At 33.5% G+C, this 18,624-nt stretch overlaps 1 protein-coding gene across 3 annotated transcripts in view; it reads right to left on the bottom strand.

The window, feature by feature from the left end:
- Window positions 1-753: 753 nt before the first annotated feature.
- ZDHHC17 (zinc finger DHHC-type containing 17) overlaps window positions 754-18,624 on the bottom strand; it is a 210,086-nt gene continuing 192,215 nt past the window's right edge. For 2 of the 3 annotated variants that reach the window (XM_029204861.1, XM_029204860.1), the window contains 7 exons: window positions 15,113-15,237; window positions 13,819-13,881; window positions 9,999-10,092; window positions 9,027-9,110; window positions 7,646-7,803; window positions 6,894-6,988; window positions 754-4,189 (listed from right to left, as the gene is read on the bottom strand). In XM_029204861.1, coding sequence (XP_029060694.1) covers window positions 4,051-4,189; window positions 6,894-6,988; window positions 7,646-7,803; window positions 9,027-9,110; window positions 9,999-10,092; window positions 13,819-13,881; window positions 15,113-15,237 — 758 coding nt within the window. In that variant the 3' untranslated portion in view covers window positions 754-4,050. The remainder of the gene's footprint in view (window positions 4,190-6,893; window positions 6,989-7,645; window positions 7,804-9,026; window positions 9,111-9,998; window positions 10,093-13,818; window positions 13,882-15,112; window positions 15,238-18,624) is intronic. The other variant, XM_029204859.1, reaches the window with a different exon arrangement.

Raw genomic sequence — 18,624 nt, 5'->3', positions numbered from 1 at the left:
TGAGCTATAGGACAATCTCAAGTGGCCTAATATACGTATAACTGGAGTTTGCTGAAAGGGGGGAAGAAAAATATTTGAAGAAACAATGACTGAAAAATTTCCAAATTTGATGACAAGTGTAAACCTACAGATCCAAGAAACAGCAGCAGCAGCAATGAGGCTTTCTAATGCTTTGGATGGAAATAATCCCTCTTTCTTACTTAGTACTAGAAACACTGCTGTCTATTAAAAAGTATTTTCCAATCCAAGTAAATATCTGATGACAGAGATATTCTGGTAAAATTTATCTGAGCAAAACATTCATACTCCAATTCAAAGGCAAAAAGAGTTTTCTAAGAGGCACATTTGGTTTCCTTGAGTTTATGACTTAGCTGACCTAGATCAAGGGACATTCTGAAGTTTCCACTTGGAATTACAGATTTTTCTATTTTAATAGTCACATAAAGATATTTAATAGAAAACTCTAATACCAAGAACTTTATGAAATTGAAGGTTTACTTTCTGACCTGAAGCTAGTATTTCTTGTCCTGGTATGTACCACTTGTTTCCAATTATCTCTGTAAACTCTTAGAACCAGAAATCTACATCATAGGTACAATCTACCAATCTGGGAAGGACTGGGGAATCCAGACAAGAAGACAAAGAGGAGAAAAGTACCTAACTGGAATGAAAAGGGAGGGCTTACAGTAGAATTTCCTTTATTATTTATATTTGTTCAAAATATTGTTACTTGAGTTCTACACAGCTCTGGAGGCATTACTTTCAATACAGTAAAATAATTATGAAATGAAAATTAGTCCAATCTGAAAATATTTGTTTAATACCACTGGGTTCTCAATTAAACCATAAACAATCATATGAACAACAGGAAAGGGTTCCTCTGTAATTTTTGCTTTTTGAAGTCCCAAATAAAGCTTTCTTAGTCATGCAGGGTTTCTCAAGTAACTGAGATCAATGCTTGGTAGGTTTCCTTTTCCACTATTTTACTACAGAGTCTTTAGACATACTTACATTTAAATCTTACAGATTCATACAGTCCTTGAGGATCCTAAGTAACTCCATGGAATACAAAATTCTTAAAGAAAAACATATTCTCTTATTTAAAAAAAATTCATTACAAACACAAACATACACACACAGAATTAGAGGCTGCTGGTTTTTGTTTTTTTTTTAAAGAATACTACCACCACCTTCTATTTTTGCCAATTTCTAGTCTTGCCACCTGATTCCTAGTTGACCCAGATATAAACATATAGAATAATCTTTTCATATCACAGGTACCACTACCCGTGTTTCATCAATTTCTTTAAGAGAACTGAGCAAAAAACCAAACACACATTTAAGAGTCAATATTTATTCTGATTAATATTTTACAAAATTTTGACAGATTTAATTTATGTAAGGAGAGCTAATTTATTAAACACTTTACAGGTTTTTCTTTCCACAGAGTAACACGTTAAGTAGCAAAATAATACTTGGCACAGTTATAAATAAAGAAAATATAAAATAAAAATATCCATAGCTTAAGTATAATAATGATGCTGTTTTATGCCTATTAATATTTCAAATAAATTCCTGGGAACAACAAAATAAGGAAAAAATTCCAAAGAAGTAATTCATGTTTAGAGCTGAGAAATAAGTTCCTATTTGCTAAAAGTATGCAATGAAGCTGATACGAACTATTCCCCAAAGGGTCACCTTCATACACAACTTTAGAATGGGGTTAAACTGGTTCCACACACAGACCTACAAAATAATTAGACGGTACACAGAGGCATGGTTGGCTCCTGACCATCAGACCATTTCTGAGTTATAAATTTCACTGGTACTATGAGATGGCTAGTACTAAAGCATTAACATTGCTAATATTTTCCATGTATACATCTAGAGTTTTGTTTTTTTCTGTCTAACTGAAAGACATCTCCTTTGCACTGGAAAGAATATTGTACCATAAAGAAAGGACATGGTAGCAACACTCTCATCCAAACTCTGAGAAAACCACCATTGTATTTGACTGTTAATAAAAATGTATTCGATAAAAACCGCAACTGAGTCTTCACGTGAAGTGGCTCAAAATACAAAAAATTAAAATGAATTCTAGCCTTTTATAAATAACTTTGAATTTTAAAATTATCTAAAATCTCCCCCAATTAGTAGTCAAAACTAGCAGAGACATTTGTAAAGTTAACCAATTTTGTACATTCTATGACAAAATGGCACAATGCTATTGCCACCCCACACCCATCTCTTCCCTTTTCAAAAATAAAGTACGTATGCCAATTTTCTAATATTAAAACACTCAAGTACACTAAGAGTAATTTTTTTGATGTATGACTTATGCTCAAAGAAACTACTATATAAAAATGGTATTTGGAAATACTGAACATCAACTATATACATTTTCACTGCTCCTCTTACTAAGGCAAGGGGCGGGTATACCACTAGACTGCTTTAATACCTGTAATCTGCATTTTACAGAGAATACTAATTTTACCAAGCATCAGACATGCAGTGAACTTGCAGGGTATAATGCTTATTAACAGCGATATTGAACATCACTAGAAGCTCATTAATTATCTCCCTTTTCTTTTTGGTTGGATAAAATGAAATGAGCAGCTTTAAATACACTAACACATAGAGACACAAAGAGAAAACTATTTGATAAATTATTTATATGCAGATACGCAATCTTTACACTGGTCTAGGATCTGTCATTGGTCGGACCACCCTTTCCCCACCCTCCCCCAGCCCATTCCCTCTCACAGGTTTCCCACAGGTTGCTCGAACCACCGTTTGCTATAGCGCTTAAGAGGACTAAACCTGTAAACAACAGTTATGGAAGCAGTGACCAACAGTTCACCATGAAAGTATGGAAATGCTGCAACAAAAATTGATCAGTGCATCATATTTGACAATTCGAAAATCTTTCTGAAATTGTTTCAGACAGCATTAACAAATTTCAAAACATTCAATATTGGGAAAATTGAAACAATCTTAGGGATAAAATTCTTTCTGATAGGTCTTTCTTTAAAAACCACAATATACCATTAGCTTTTCTTTTATTCACATGTGCTATATGTACAGAGATCATGCTCCATCTTTAGCTAGACTCCATTATTTTGTCTAGACTTTATTTTGCAGTATAGCCATTTATTTCTATTATTGAGAATTTTGCATTAACTTATTTGTTCTGCCTTTTCTTGAAAATAGCTCAACCCTTAAAAAACTGGACTATGTGCACATCAAATTAAATTCTAATTTATGCTTTACTGGATAGTGTGTGCCAGTATACATACTATGAGGTGTATCATGCACTTAGTAGGGCTTTTAAGTTGAACAAAATAACATGACTTACTATACTCATGCAAGTGCTTTATTATCAGACCATAAAACCTTAGAGCAAGGTTACTAAAAATTATTTCACTGAACTAGAAATATATCAGCATTGCCAACAGCTGATAGCAATAAAATACTGTTAGCACATTTTTTGGTGAACATTATTTTCTTGTGTCTTTGAAGACACATTACAGTAGATCCCTAATAAAACCACATGATTTTCATCACAGTATTTACATGTACATTCTAACACGTACATAATACTAGTCTGAAGCAATTTAAGACAACCTTCTTGGAATTAAATGCAATACTAGATTGCATCATAAAATTTAGCTGTATACCATAAATTTAATTTTAGCTAGAATCAAGCATTTCTGATCAGTATACCATGTCTGTCAACAGAATAAGTTCACTCTTTTTTCATGAAAAATGTTATGAGAACAAAACCAAAAAGTTGAGTATTTTGTGAATTCCCATATTAAGAACCATTAACATTCTTTTTAAGACCTTTATTCTTCCCAGAAGTGGCAGTGTGTTCTGTCCATGTTTACTTTTGTTAATAAAAGTGTTGAAAAAAAAGACTAAAATTCACAGTTAGCCCTACATATAGCATGCTATTTGTTCAAAGGATGTGGATTTGAGTGTGAGAGAGACACGGACAGACACAATTTTCAGGCACCACTCAGCAATATGCTTCATAGGATAAAGACGCTGCTACACGAGCTGGTACCCAGATCCTGATATTTGGTCATATTCTATGGTATACTGCCTGGTCCAGTCCACAATAACAGGACGAAAGAGGCCACAGCATCGAAATTCAAAGAAGTCTATAATATTCCTTACACATCCATGGCTAAACACCACCCCCACCAAAAAAGAAAAAGAAAAAGAAAAAAAAGTCTATTAGTACAATAATTTAATATGAGTTTAATATCATTTTAATGTTAAATATATTTTTTTCGAAACTTAAGAACTCAGGTTTCCTGCTAGAAAGAACCTGCTTATAACTCTACAAAATATGTATGCATTCATGTTTCTTCACGGCTCTGATTTTTCTTTTGCTAATACAATGGGTTATACAATTATATATTAAAGTTATTCAAATTTGCATTTCTTTCATTCCTGTGTAATACGCAATTTTTGATAAAACCTTTCCTTGACTGGTGGCTCTTTGGCAAGGAGACAAACTATATCCAAAATTGAGAGAGTAAAAGACAAAATAATATCAATAGCATAAACTTGACAGTGTACCCAAGAATAGCAATTTAAAAAAAGAAATATCAAGGAAAGTTCCCAAAATTTTAGAACTTCAAGAATACCTTTGGAAAAGCAGTCAGTTTTACACCTTATACAATTATTGTGCCTATGGGAGAATTCTCAAAACTACTCAACTGACTCTATTATTTTTGCTTTTATTTAAAGGTTTACATGCTTTCCACAAACATGCAACAATTAATAGCACCACAAAAGCTTGATGGCAGTAGACAAGCAGCTTGAGTAAAACTCAAAGTTTTAAATATTTCTATTATTAGGAAACTACTGTTTCTTAACTTTGAAGTGAATGCAAATTAAAAAGTATATATATAAATAAAAGAATAGAACAGTCTCTTCAACAAATGGTGTTGGGAAAACTGGACAGCCGCATGCAAAAGAATTAAACTGGACCATTATCTTACACCATACACAAAAATTAACTCAAAATGGATTAGACTTGAATGTAAGAACTGAAACCAGAAAACACAAGTGGTAAGCTCCTTGACATCAGTCTTGGTGATGAATTTGTAAATCTGACACCAAAAGCAAAGGCAACAAAAGCAAAAATAAATAAATGAGACTACATTAGACTAAAAAGGTTCTGAACAGCAAAGGAAACCCATCAACAAAATGAAAAGGCAACCTACTGAATGGGAGAAAGTATTTGCAAATCATACATCTGATAAGGGGTTAATATCCAAAATCTATAAAGAACTCACACAACTCAAGAGCAAAAAAGCAAACAATCCAACTAAAAAATAGGCAGATGATCTGAATAGACATTTTTCTAAGGAAGCCATACAGATGGCCAACAGACACGAGGAGATGCTCAACGTCACTAATTTTTAGGGAAATGCAAATCAAAACCACAATGAGATATCACCTCATACCTATTTGAATGGCTATTATCAAAAAGACAAGAAAAGCAAGTGTTGGTGAGGATGTGTAGAAAAGGGAATTCTTGTGCACTGTTGGTGGGAATGTAAATTGGTGCAGCCACTGTGGAAAACAGTATGGAGGTTCCTCAAAACGTTAAAAATAGAACTACCATATGATCCAGCAATTCCACTTCTGGGTATTTATCCAAAGAAAATGAAAACGCTAACTTGAAAAGATACCTGCACCCCATGTTCATTACCGCATTATTTACAACAGGCAAGATATGTAAACAACCTAAGTGTCCATCGACAGATGAATAGATTGAAATAATGCGACACACACACACACACACACATGCACACACACAATGAAATAAAATTCAGCCATTGTAAAGAAGAAGGAAATATAGCCACTTGTGATAACATGGATGGACCATGAGGGCATTATAAGTGAAATAAGTCAGACAAAGAAAGACAAATACCACATAATCTCACTTACATGGAATCTGAACAACCAAACTCAAGCTCACAGATACAGAGAACAGACTGGTGGAGGGCAGAGGCTGGGGGTGGGGCTGGGCGAAATAGGCGAGGGGGGTTCAAAACGTACAAACTTCCGGTTCTAAAAGAAGTAAGCCCTGGGGATGCAGTGTACAGCATGGTGACTATAGTTAATATTGTACTTCATATTTGAAAATGGCTAAGAGAATAGATCTTAAAAGTTCTCATGACAAGGAAAAAAAATTTGCAATTATGTATGGTGACAGACATTAACTAGATTTTAGCGGTGATCATTTTGCAGTGTATACAAGTATCAAACCATTATGTTGTATACCTGAAACTAATATAATGTCATATGTCAATTATACTTCAATTAAAAAAAAGAAAAGAAAACTAGGTGTGTGGAAATTTTTGTGTCATTCAGAGGGCAAATAAAGTAGGTAATTTGCACCAAAAAGTAGTTGCCCTAGCGTCTGGGAAATTTCCCTAAATAATGAATTTTAATCAACTGTATTTTTTTAAATCTTATTTCAATTTTCTGGATACATTCATTTTTGAATGAAAATTTATAAATTGATGGAAAGGTTAAAGAACAAATACTAAACGTTAGTAGGTCAATAAAGTTTGAATTGTATAATTAAGGAAAAAATGAATATCACAAATTTATATACAGTTAATGTGATAAATACTAAAGTTATGGTGAACTAACCAATGTTTCATCTGGCAGAAATCTTGGTATTTGGTATGTTTTATAAGCTATTTTACAAATTGTTAAGTAAAATAAATATTCCCTGTTTCATATATTATTGCCATTCTTAAAGAAAATACTTCTCTTTGATGTACTCACTAGATACTTGCTGAGTTTAGTTAGTAAGGAACTTTATATGTCAAGAGAAAATATTAAATTCATAGATATGTACGTACTTGAATGGGCTTTCAATAGATGTTGTTGTGACTTTAAAGTGCTTGTATCTTCTGGCATTCATTCTTTCATTTGTAGTAATACCTAAACATGATATCTAAGAGGCAAGAGAAAGCAAACCATTAACTCTCTGAATATTTAATATAAAACAAGTTAATTCTCAAGAGGATCAGGATGGAGTCTGTTTCTGGCTATCCATCAGGAGATCATCAAGTGGGTTTACACAGTACCATCTGACTCTGTGGGAAGTAGCTGGTTAAACAGGGAAAATATTTAAAAACAGGTCACCTGGCACTGTGTATGTGTAGGCATGGACATTATGTACATACTACCTCTCCATCAGCCCCTTTAAGAAGGAGCTTTTTTAAAAATCCTAATTAAAAAAACTCTTGAATAAATACTGATATTTGCAGGTAATAAAATATTAACACACACACAAAATTAATGGAACTATCAGTCTAAGCTCACACTTATATCCAACTGGATGTATGTAAACCAGGAAAGAGAAATAAAAAGTTTTGATGACAGTAGTACTGAAAGTTAAAAGTTCATAATATAAGAAGAGGGAGGAGGGGTGGAGAGAAAGAGTGAAGAAGAAAGGAACAGCAAACTGAAAATTTTAACTCTTGAAAAAATTTTAATTACTGAAAAGTAGGAATGGTTATAAAGAGAATACATTGTTAACTTTTAAGCTAGGAGTGAATTTTTAAGAGTTCTCTGCACACTAAAGAACAAATAATGCACTTGCACATACCTGATACATCTGACACATGAGTAATACAGCCACCCACATGAAATGAAAAACACTGTTCAGAAACATCCAAAACATCCAGGGTGAACATGTGGCAATTTGAGTAATATATGTCCAAAATCCATCCTTGGTATAACTGGTCTCACAGTGGAGTCCCCAGTCTAAAATCAGAGCAGAAGAACTCAAATTTACTCAATAATCATCCAAGCACCTCGTGTGGACATTTGTGGTAGGCACCACTTAGAAAACACGATCCAAGAATTTAACTGATGACTTTCAATGCAAGTATTTTCATACTCTTAAATAATCCCCTTGTACATTAGTGAAAAAACATATCAAAAGCAGAAATAGAAAAAGCAGCAGGCAATCCTAAAAACAAACAAACCTGTACTGTAACGATATACAGTTTTTATTTGATTGGTATTGCATACATACAATACGTAAAAAAAACAATTCCTTTATACAAAGATAAGATGATACAGATATGTGAGACTTCTTTGGAGGGGAGGAACATAACACAAGATCACCTTGGTGAGGGGGGCTTTTTCCAAAACAAAATCTACTCTTTGAGAGCTGCTGCCATAAAGAACTGATGTTATTAGTAGGACTATGCTCTCTCTCTCTCAGGTGTGTTGGGCTGCCAGAAATTAGGTAAAGATCTCTGACAAAATCGTTCTCTGTTAATCCCTATTTGAGGAAGTAACCTCCTTTTTCTTTAGGGCAATAACAGAGATTATTCTTAATATCTGTGGGAGTAGGAGGACTAGGAAATCATCCAAGACTTATTTTTAAGTCAGTATCTAATACATCTTTATGCTAAATACCACCAAGCCCTGAAGGACAGTAACTAATATTTTCATTTAAATTCTTTCCAAATTATGTTCTCAGTGCAATAAAACCCCATCATTTCTTCTAAGATACTATACCCATATGATCACTGAATGACAACTTATTCTTAACCTTTTAAATATTCTCTAATAGGCAATAATTATACCTTACTCTTCAAAACATTTCAAGTTCTGTGCAAACTTAACTATATTTTCCCAGCTGTTTGGTAAGAAAGAGCAACTAGCACAATCACAAAATCTATAAACTACTAGAGTAAAGCAAGCATGTGATGTGAAAAATGTTGGTGTTTTTTACCCAGAAGCTTTTCAAAGCCTATTAAAAGATAATTAACTGATAATTCTGTTTCTTATACTCTATGTTGAACATGTTTGACAGTTCTATATCTATTTTTTCTTTATGCTTCATTGTAGTGAGGTGCCCCAAACCATAATTTTTAGTTAAAACACATTTGTCATTATCATATTTTTTGTTAATATGGTAAAGCATGAGTACGCAAACACGTGTTTTAAGAAGATAAAAAACTAATTGTACTCACAAGAAATACAACCATAAATCATCCAGCAGATCATAAAAAGCAAGAAGAATAGGTAGCCCATAAAGTATCTATGGTTGCCTGCACCTAAAGAACAAAACAGAAGCAATTTTTTTTAGCTAAGAAAAAACAACTGGAAATATACCTAGAGGTGAGGTAGGGGTGGCGAAATTCCATGAAAAGTGAGATACACCTTGGACAATAATCACATACATTATTTATTTTACAAAATGTTCTTCAAGAAAATAAATGTTTTAATAAAATTGTTAAAATAAAAGAATGCTTATAATGACACACAAAGATGCAGTGACTGCAATGATATTCATTCAAAAGAGTCTTAATGAACCAAATAAATCACAAGTTTGAGCTTTAATTCTATTTGCCTTGAGGTTTAAATAATCCTATTTTATCTTTAGTTTTATAAACTTTAAAATCCTACTTTTTAAAGGCTTCTCCCCAACACAGTCATACAATCTTTGTAATGTTTCCCTGCTGTCCTCTCATAAAATCTCCAGGGCCACATCTCAGACCACTTAGTTCATTTCCTCAGACTATGCCATTCTTGAACACTGAGATATGTAGAGTTCTTATCTGTCATCCTTCTCTGCCTCTGTACATAACAACCTTTAGATATTTTTTATTGCCTTACTTTCTTTAGTTTAACTAAAAAACAACACAATCTGCCTCCTTATTGATTTCACTGTTATCCAATGGAGAAAATAGGAAAGAGTAGGCACCAGAGAGAATTGATAGAGAAATTATATCAATCTTTTCTAGACACTGATTTTATGATGTCTTTTCCCCTCTCTCTTACAACTGAGTTGATGTTTTGCCACTCAGAAAATAATTGGGGGAACGAGGGGTATTGTAGGGTGCTAGAATGAACCTTCTACACCTACTTTAATATTGTACTTCATTAGTTACCTAGAGTAATTTAAATGAACAATATATTTAGAAATTACTCATAAAACTTACCTACACAGTTGCCCACCCATGGGCAATGATGGTCGAATTTTGCAATACAGCGGTTGCACACACCACAATGTTTGGACCTCACTGGTTTCCGTATCTGTTAACAGGCATGTTAAAAGATTATGAAAGGCACTATACCTAAGAGAGGAAAGCCGAACATTTTATTTTCTCAAAATACAATATGAAAAAAACCCGGTATTTTTTGAAAAGGGTTATACCAAGGTTTCCAAAGGAATAGAACGAAACAAAAATCACTTTTGTTTAATAAAATTTCAACTGCAACAACAAAGATGAAGAGGATAAGTCTACTCTAAAATATAAATTCCGGGCAGAATTTATATTTTATAAATTTTTATAAAAATTTTTATAGAAAAATTTTTATAGAAAATTATTTTATAAACATTTTTATATAAAAATTTTATATAAATATTTATAAAAATATAAAGACGGGGCAGAACCATCAATTCACAAAAATAATTAAGAATCAAAGATCAATTTGCTGTTGCAATGAATGGTACTATATTTAATTCACAGCCCTCAAATTCCTCAAATATCACTCTTCAGGCTTCTTAATGAAAATGTATTGCAATTAATGGTCATAATACTGGTTGTTGCTTAATAAAATGAAATTGGTTCCTTACTAAAAGGAAGGTCAATTTAGAAGTGAATAAAAGAGAGCTTTTAAAATTCGCATCATTAATAAAATGTCTTCCCAAAGTTTACAAATCCAGCAAAAAATCCCAGTAAGTGTACACGTCTTTCTTTTAGTGAAAGAAATCTGAGATCTCAGATTAAGGTACAGCACTTCCTCTGCTGAACTGCACGACCTTATCTAAGAAAGTACAACATGCTTAAGAAGTTTAGGCAGTCCCTGTTTGTTTTAAAAAACATAAAATACATTCTTCAGGTCTTCACAGGCAATAAAAAACTCATGTTTATGATGTTTTAAGTGTTATGAAATGTTCTTCTCTACATTACTCTAAAGCAACCAAGTGAATACAAGAACTCATTGGCGATCTTCAAAGAGCTGCTAGTCCCAATGCTGGATACATGACAAGAGCTACAGTTATTAACCCTTGCTAGAAACAAATTTTGTAATATCCTTTATTGGTGTTTCAATAAAAGCACTAACATTTCCCCAACAGTTTGCATAAATTACACACTATTCTGAGGTACTAAGAAAAAGGCATAGGTGCACTATGTGGTTCTTACATGTATTAAAAAAAATCTGTGGACCCAAGAAAAGGCTAAGTCATTCTTCACCACAGATATGAGACTAAACCTATTAGCAGAAAGAAGTAGGATATATCAAACAAATTTTATCCTTACTTCCAACTCTCAGCTAAGTCTCCTCTTTGGGCAACAGCTGTCAATGAATTCTGCACAAAAACTGACCCAAGGCTCCTAAACACAACAGTTGCCGTAGTTCACTTACAGAGCAATTCATTTTTAGAAAATTCTGATCTACATGTGTCTGTGTATTTTTCAAAGTAAAGATACCCATATAATGACAAATACCTCTGTCAATTTGAATCATTTTATAACAGAACAAGCTCTTTATTTTACAATAACAAATTATCTATCCAGAATTATGCAGCTTATAACATAATATATAATAAAATGTTTATGCTATGATGAGAGAAAGTCTTGTTCTTACCATCAGATATTTGCTTAATAATGAAACTGTATTGAGCAACTCTATATAAAGAACCTGTATGCTGACTGCAAGACTGATGCCCTCACAATGAAAAAAGAAATGGTTAGAAAATGTGTTTTCCACTTGGGATATTCTTTCTACAATCATAATTTGGCTATATCTGATAAAAATGGGGGTACTTTTAGACAGAAAAGATTATGTTTCAATAGATGTTAAATTCTAGTTTTGTTAATTGAGGTCAGTATTTACCGTCTAAAACTCTCTTCCCAAATAGCTCTTTGTTACTATGTTATGTTATTGTAAAGCTTAACTGAGTTATTAAGAAGATATCCTAAGCTTGTTTCTGAAGCTGATCACTGTAATCTATCTTTGGATGAAGATCAGGTGCCCCATGATCTATAACCAAGGGGTTATGCATACTGGAATAAGCACCATTTAAAGGACTGTCTCCAACCTAGATGAAAGGCTTCTTATCAGGTATTCTCAAGTACCTCATGCACAAGGAAACTGAAGAGAATCAACTCTTAAATTCATATTTCCCAATTAAGAAGGGCCTCTGCATTGAACTGTCTATAGAAAAGACTGCTGACCCCAAATGACAACCACACTAGGATAAGAAAACAACAGCAGTGGTAGGCAGCTGACCCAAGAATCTGTATCAGTCCTGAAGAACCATCCAACTAATTTAATTGAACTGTTTACCAAATGTTAGTCTTCCTATCAAAATGGAAAGTTATTGTTTTACTTCTGACCATACTTTTAACCCCAATGTTCAGGATGGAAAGAAAATTCTCTAGTGAAGTTGTCTAACTATTCATGACATGTATCACTGCTTGCTTTGAGTGTACTGCTAAAAGCACATGTACAATGTTTGAATGACAATTTGGTATAATTGATTAAATGCATAGCCTATAAAGTGTTAAAAAAAAACACAACCTGTTTGCTATATGGCAAGGATATCAGCCAATGTATACCTGACTTTGTGGAACAGAATTATATTTTCACAGAATAGTAGAGTATAAAAATATCCTAAATGTTAAGAATACAATTCTGTAAATTACCTATTGTAAAGCACAGAAACAAAAGCCTTTTTAAAGCATGCTTGAAAATACAAAAGAATCAGTCAGTACCCTAAAGTTGTTACCAAGAGTAAAGCAGTATATATTTTGAACATCCAAAATCATAACTGTTAGGTCAAAGAAACAAACAACCAAACAACTGTTTGGTTAAATGAAACAACTTAAAAGAATCTGTAGAAGTAGAGCTTAGTTTCAAAAACTCATTCCAGAATCCTAAACTAAGTCAATTATTTTATTATTATTCAACTGTTAAGATATTAGTTCAGTTGTAGTGTATAACTTAAAAGTATAAAAGGGCATTTAGTTTCAAGCATGATTTGGGGATATTTCCATTTCCATGTAGAGAAATATGGTTTAACCACTGCGGCAGTCTGTATATTTTCCACAAGAACTAATTATACAAATTAAGCAGAAAATCATTAAAACACAAAACAGTATTATTCTATAGAAATTAGATGTCTATAGTAATAAAACAATGTCAGTATCACTATATCTGATTCCATAAGTAAATGCCATTTAATTTCATATATAGCTTTATCTATGACCTGGTTGAATATGACAATGTTTAATATCAATGATAAAATAGTGCTCTAAGTTGAATAAACACTCTAATACAGATGGATAACTGCTCTAATTGAACCAGTTTAGAGGCCATGTTGTCTTAAAAGTTATCTAATAATTTCCCACTGTGACCTTTAAATATAAGAACAAATTTTCTTAAAATGTAATTAGGATAACAGTATATTAGGGAATCATAGTAAACTTTTGATTTTAAATACTTTTATTACTTAGTTTTTTATTTGTTGAATTACATTTTAAGAGAGAAAAAGAGAATAACAATGAATACAAATGAATGGCACCACTGAATCAGAAGTGTAGTTAAGGTCTACCATCAGGGGAATAAGCATTTGGAAAGGAGACATCTTTTCACCATCTTTCCTCCTGTACCATGATCTAAAAGGCATTTTGCAGGGGTGGGTCAAGAAATGTGCTCAGTGAAAGAAACTGTCCTGGTTTCCCAAACTCTCTACACTATGCCACTGGTAGGGGAAGAGGAGAGAGGGAAGAATAAAGAAAAAAATATTACCAAACAGGTACTGCAGAATATACTGAGGTCCAGACTTCCTGTCTCTGCAAGTTCAACTATTGTCTGTGAATTAAAAAAAAAAAAAAATTATTCAAAACAGAACAATACCAACTATTGTGCCATCAATATGAGTATCAATACACACTACTAAATATAAAATAGATAACCAACAAGGACCAACTGCATAGCACAGGGAACTATACTCAATATTTTGTAATAACCTATAAGGGAAAAGAATATGAAACAGAAAAAATATATATATGTATAACTGAATCACTGTGCTGTACACCTGAAACTAACATGACACTGAAAATCAACTATACTTCAATAAAATATATGAGTATCAGCAAACACAATGCTCATTTTTAATTAACCAATGTTTTCAGCTAAAGATAATAAAATCTCTTCGCTTACTTCTGCTATTTCATTATAATATGAATACAGGAATTTTATTTCTTGGATATATGAAAAAGCAACCCTAAATTTAGTTACGGGAATATTTCTCTGAGAATAAAACTAAACGACCTATCCTAAGAACTAGTCTGTATAAGGTTTTGATGATTAAGGGATGAATGTAAACCTAAGTCCAATAAAGAACTGAATCTTCAGAACTGGATTATGACTAAGAAAACCTGGCAAATCAATAACCAGTAATGTCTAAAGAATACTGGAACATAAGGGTAGCACTCTTTATGCTGCCTAGAAAGGGGAAGATTAGACTGTAAGAACCTACTAGTGTTTTAATCCATGTGGATAGGAAATAATTCATCAGGATTTGTTCTGTTTTCAGAGACTGGATTAAATAGCTCTTAAAATGATCTAATTGCTTCTAATCCAATTCTCTACTTACCGTGACATCTTTGGATTATAAATTCAGTTTCCTACGTACCTCAGCTATAGATGAGGGGTGCCCTGGATCATATATACAAACATTTCAGTTATTAGAACAATATATCTACACTATCAACCAGTTTAGTGGCCTTCTAATTTACAGTCATTTAACAAACATTTACTGAATGCATATTTATTTGCTGAAGGTTTACAGAGATGTGTAAACTACTGTTATTTGTCCCTCAAAACAATAATCCTTATAAAGGAGAGAAACATGAAATTTTAAAATGTCATGGAACTGTAAGGACTGGCATCACAAGAACACCAAAGGTGAGCACCAACTACACATAATCTCAGTTTGGTTTGAAATTTCTAGTTTCCTTTTTTGTACTCTATTATCTGCTAAAAATACTGATAATCTGGCAATAAAACACAAGTGACTAGTTAGATTGTATCTTGCTACCTTTTTCTTTTGTTCCTCTGTAGCTTTAATAATCCCTGGATCTGATTTCCAAGATTTTCCAAAATTGTAGAAAAGTGCAATACTATTGACAAGGAATGGAAGATGGATAAATAAAAAGTTGAGATGTACCTAAAGTTAAGGAATCTAAAGAAGCAATGAAAACTAGTTATTATTATAGGTAAACTTATAATCTGTAAAATTTTATCACACATACACACAAAAACCTCCAAAAAAATACAAGATGGTTTATTTATTACATCAAAATAGATTACATCTATATATGTTAGTCTATCTATTACATCAAAATAAATACATTTCCCATTCTGCTCATAAATAAGTGTAAAAAATAAAAATGTGAATTTTTTATGAACTTTAAATCATGTAGGGTTATCTGACACTTTTGAAAAGTCAGTGAATACATTATTTTTAAATGATCATTATTTCTTTTGACAAAAATGAAGGGACTTCTCATGTTCAAAGTAATTAAGCATATTATCAATATTTTATCTATATGCATTAAAATCTACCAAACACTTAGATATCACACCCATCTATTTAAAAGATTTTTACATTCTCTCCGTTGCCATTTTTGCCCACATTCAAGGTGGCCTTAATTTTAGAAAAGGTACTTATAAACCTGCTTAAAACAGAAACAGTTTCTATGTTTACATTTTTCTACCTAATGAAAATATAAGAAATGTACTAGGCACTTATAAGTGAAGAATCAAAGACTATTTTCAATAAACACTGGGAGAAATAAAGCAATGTTGCTAGAGCAACACATTTTTGGGACACAAAACATACCATTTTCAAGATTTTACGTAGGTACAAAAGCTATCCACAAAATTTCTCACGAGAATGGTGCCTTCCCTGTACCAGAGAAGAAAGGAAAGGCCTCATCACCAAAGCCTGGGAAGGACACTGACAGACAGGGACCTGTGTTTCACATACTGACTGCACTAACCCTTCTCTTCCACTAGTCTCCCCACACAGCTCCTAGTCACATCCCCATAACTGACTGCCCCTAGCTCAAACCCTCTGGCTTGTCATTTCTTCACAAATGTATCGTTTCTTTGCTAAAAGGCATAAAGATTCCTACTCTGGTCACTTCTTCAGGTCTTCATTATTTATGAAGGTCCCCATGTACATGTAAAAGCAAAAAAAACCAAAAGATTTAATAAAATGTTAGGCTGGGAATTCCCTGGTGGTCCAGCGGTTAGGACTCCTCACTCTCACTGCCGAGGGCCGGGTTCGATCCCTGGTCAGGAAACTAAGATCCCACAAGCCACAGGGTGCGGCCAAAAAAAAAGATTTTATGTAGTACAAGTATCATACAAACATTCTGTAAGACATTTGGACATTATCATGTATACACACTCTACATTTCTTATGAAGCACAGGTAAGAAAGAATAGCTTCGGGCTTCCCTGGTGGCGCAGTGGTTGAGAGTCTGCCTGCCGATGCAGGGGACACGGGTTCATGCCCCGGTCCGGGAAGATCCTACATGCTGCGGAGCGGCTAGGCCTGTGAGCCATGGCTGCTGGGCCTGCGCGTCCCGAGCCTGTGCTCCGCAACAGGAGAGGCCACAACAGTGAAAGGCCCGTGTACCGCAAAAAAAAAAAAAAAGAAAAAAGAAAGAAAGCTAACAGCTTCATGAATGAAACAATCCTATATTTGTTTGGTAAATATGAAAACACTAAACAACCACTTAAAATACAAAAGGAAAAAAAGGAAGAAGAAAGAGTAGTTAATATCACCTGCCATATATAAAAGTGATTTCTCTTTCTCCAGTCCCCTATTTATTCCCAACTTTCACCATCCTTATTCCCCAAAATCCATGGGTACAGCCAGAAGAGAATAAACAGAAAGTCAAATTTTCAGCTCTTCCAACAGCAAAATTCGCTTAAGAATAAAGCTGGATAAATGTATGTGCAATGAATGCTGAACCGTGGCATTTTTCAGGGCAGTATCTTATTATAACAGTTTCAAAAAGTGCTAACATATAAGTATATATAGGTCAGGTTCTTACAGCCTGGATTAAATTTGCAGGGAGCTAACTAGCAGCTCAGTAAATGACTACAGGTTTGAAAGGGATATTCAGGAATTAAATCAGATGAACTTAAAGAATTTCTTTGCTTTTTTAAAGGGAAAGAGATTAGATATCTTCAAATGGTAGTTTAAACTTAGCTTTAGCAATAGATCAGTGCAGTTAATTTAAAGCATTTAACAGAAATAATTTTTTGGTATGGCTGTTTTTTTGTAAACCTTTTTTCCTAATGAAAGTTAGAAAACACTAAAAAGCATAAAGACAAAAACAGTAACTCCACAACCCAGAGATAACTCCTTTTATTTTTGGTATTCTGCACTTTTAATCATAATTGAGATCATTGTGTATTTATTAACATTAATAAAATAACACTTATTTGTCACTGACTACAAGCCATTTATTTAGGCTGCACAAAAACCCTATGATAAAGCCTGCTGCTATCCCCATGATAAAACTGAGGCAGAGGTTAATTAAGCAGTCTAAGATTAAAGAATGGATTAGAGGTGGAGCTGGTATTACAAGCTAGGCTCTTACTACCTATGCTATTCTGCCTCTCCAAAGTGCTCTGCAGTTTACCCTGGGTCATTAAATATTATGGGAACAATATCTTTGGGTATGAACATTTTTATTGCTTGATATATATTTTTATACCATCAGATTATTTACAGAAAGATACACCAATTTACAACCCCACTAGCAATACATATTTGTTGATCACTATGTTTGCACTAGCATTGAGTAAAGGAAAAGAGCTGCGAATTTAGAAGCAACAGAAGCACTGTTTTATTCTTAATTTGTATTTGTTTTTATGCTTAAACATTCCTCCAATTAGAAATAAAACAAATACTTGTCATCAACGTTTTCATTTAAATGTTTATGGAATCTTCTTTTTCCATTTAACTCTTTAATCTACTTGGATGTTATTTTGATGCCTGCTGTGAACTACAGCTCTAACTTACCATAATACCCCCAAAATGAACCAAAAACAGTCAATCAAACCAACCAAGTGATCTGCAAAATGCAAGCAACAACTTTGGAAAGAGGACAAGCCACACTATACCATAAAGTTCAAACTGGAGGTCAAGGAAAGAAGATGATTCTGGTGAGACAGGCCGCCTGGGGTAGTTCTTAATCCCACCTCCATCTGTATTAGTAGTATGGGAAATGTGGATGAAAAGACAAAGTCAGAATTCTTATCAATCCCACCCTGGACTTCTGCTATGGACTGAACCATGTCTCCCCTCTTCCAAATTCATATGTTGAAGCCCTAACTTATAATGTGACTGTACCTGGAGATAGGCTCTTTAGGAGATAATTAGGTTAAATGAGGTCATAAGGGTGGGGCCCTAACCCAACAGGACTGTGGCTGTATAAGAACAGGAAAGAAGAGATCTCTCTCACTCTCTTCCTGCCATGTGAGGACACAGGGAGAAGGTGACTGTCTGTAAGTCGGGAAGAGAGCCCTC

The sequence above is a fragment of the Monodon monoceros genome, unplaced genomic scaffold (assembly GCF_005190385.1).
Source record: "Monodon monoceros isolate NGI ecotype Baffin Bay Population unplaced genomic scaffold, NGI_Narwhal_1 Super_Scaffold_6, whole genome shotgun sequence".
Taxonomy (NCBI): domain Eukaryota; kingdom Metazoa; phylum Chordata; class Mammalia; order Artiodactyla; family Monodontidae; genus Monodon; species Monodon monoceros.
This window is presented reverse-complemented; position numbering and strand designations above follow the sequence as displayed.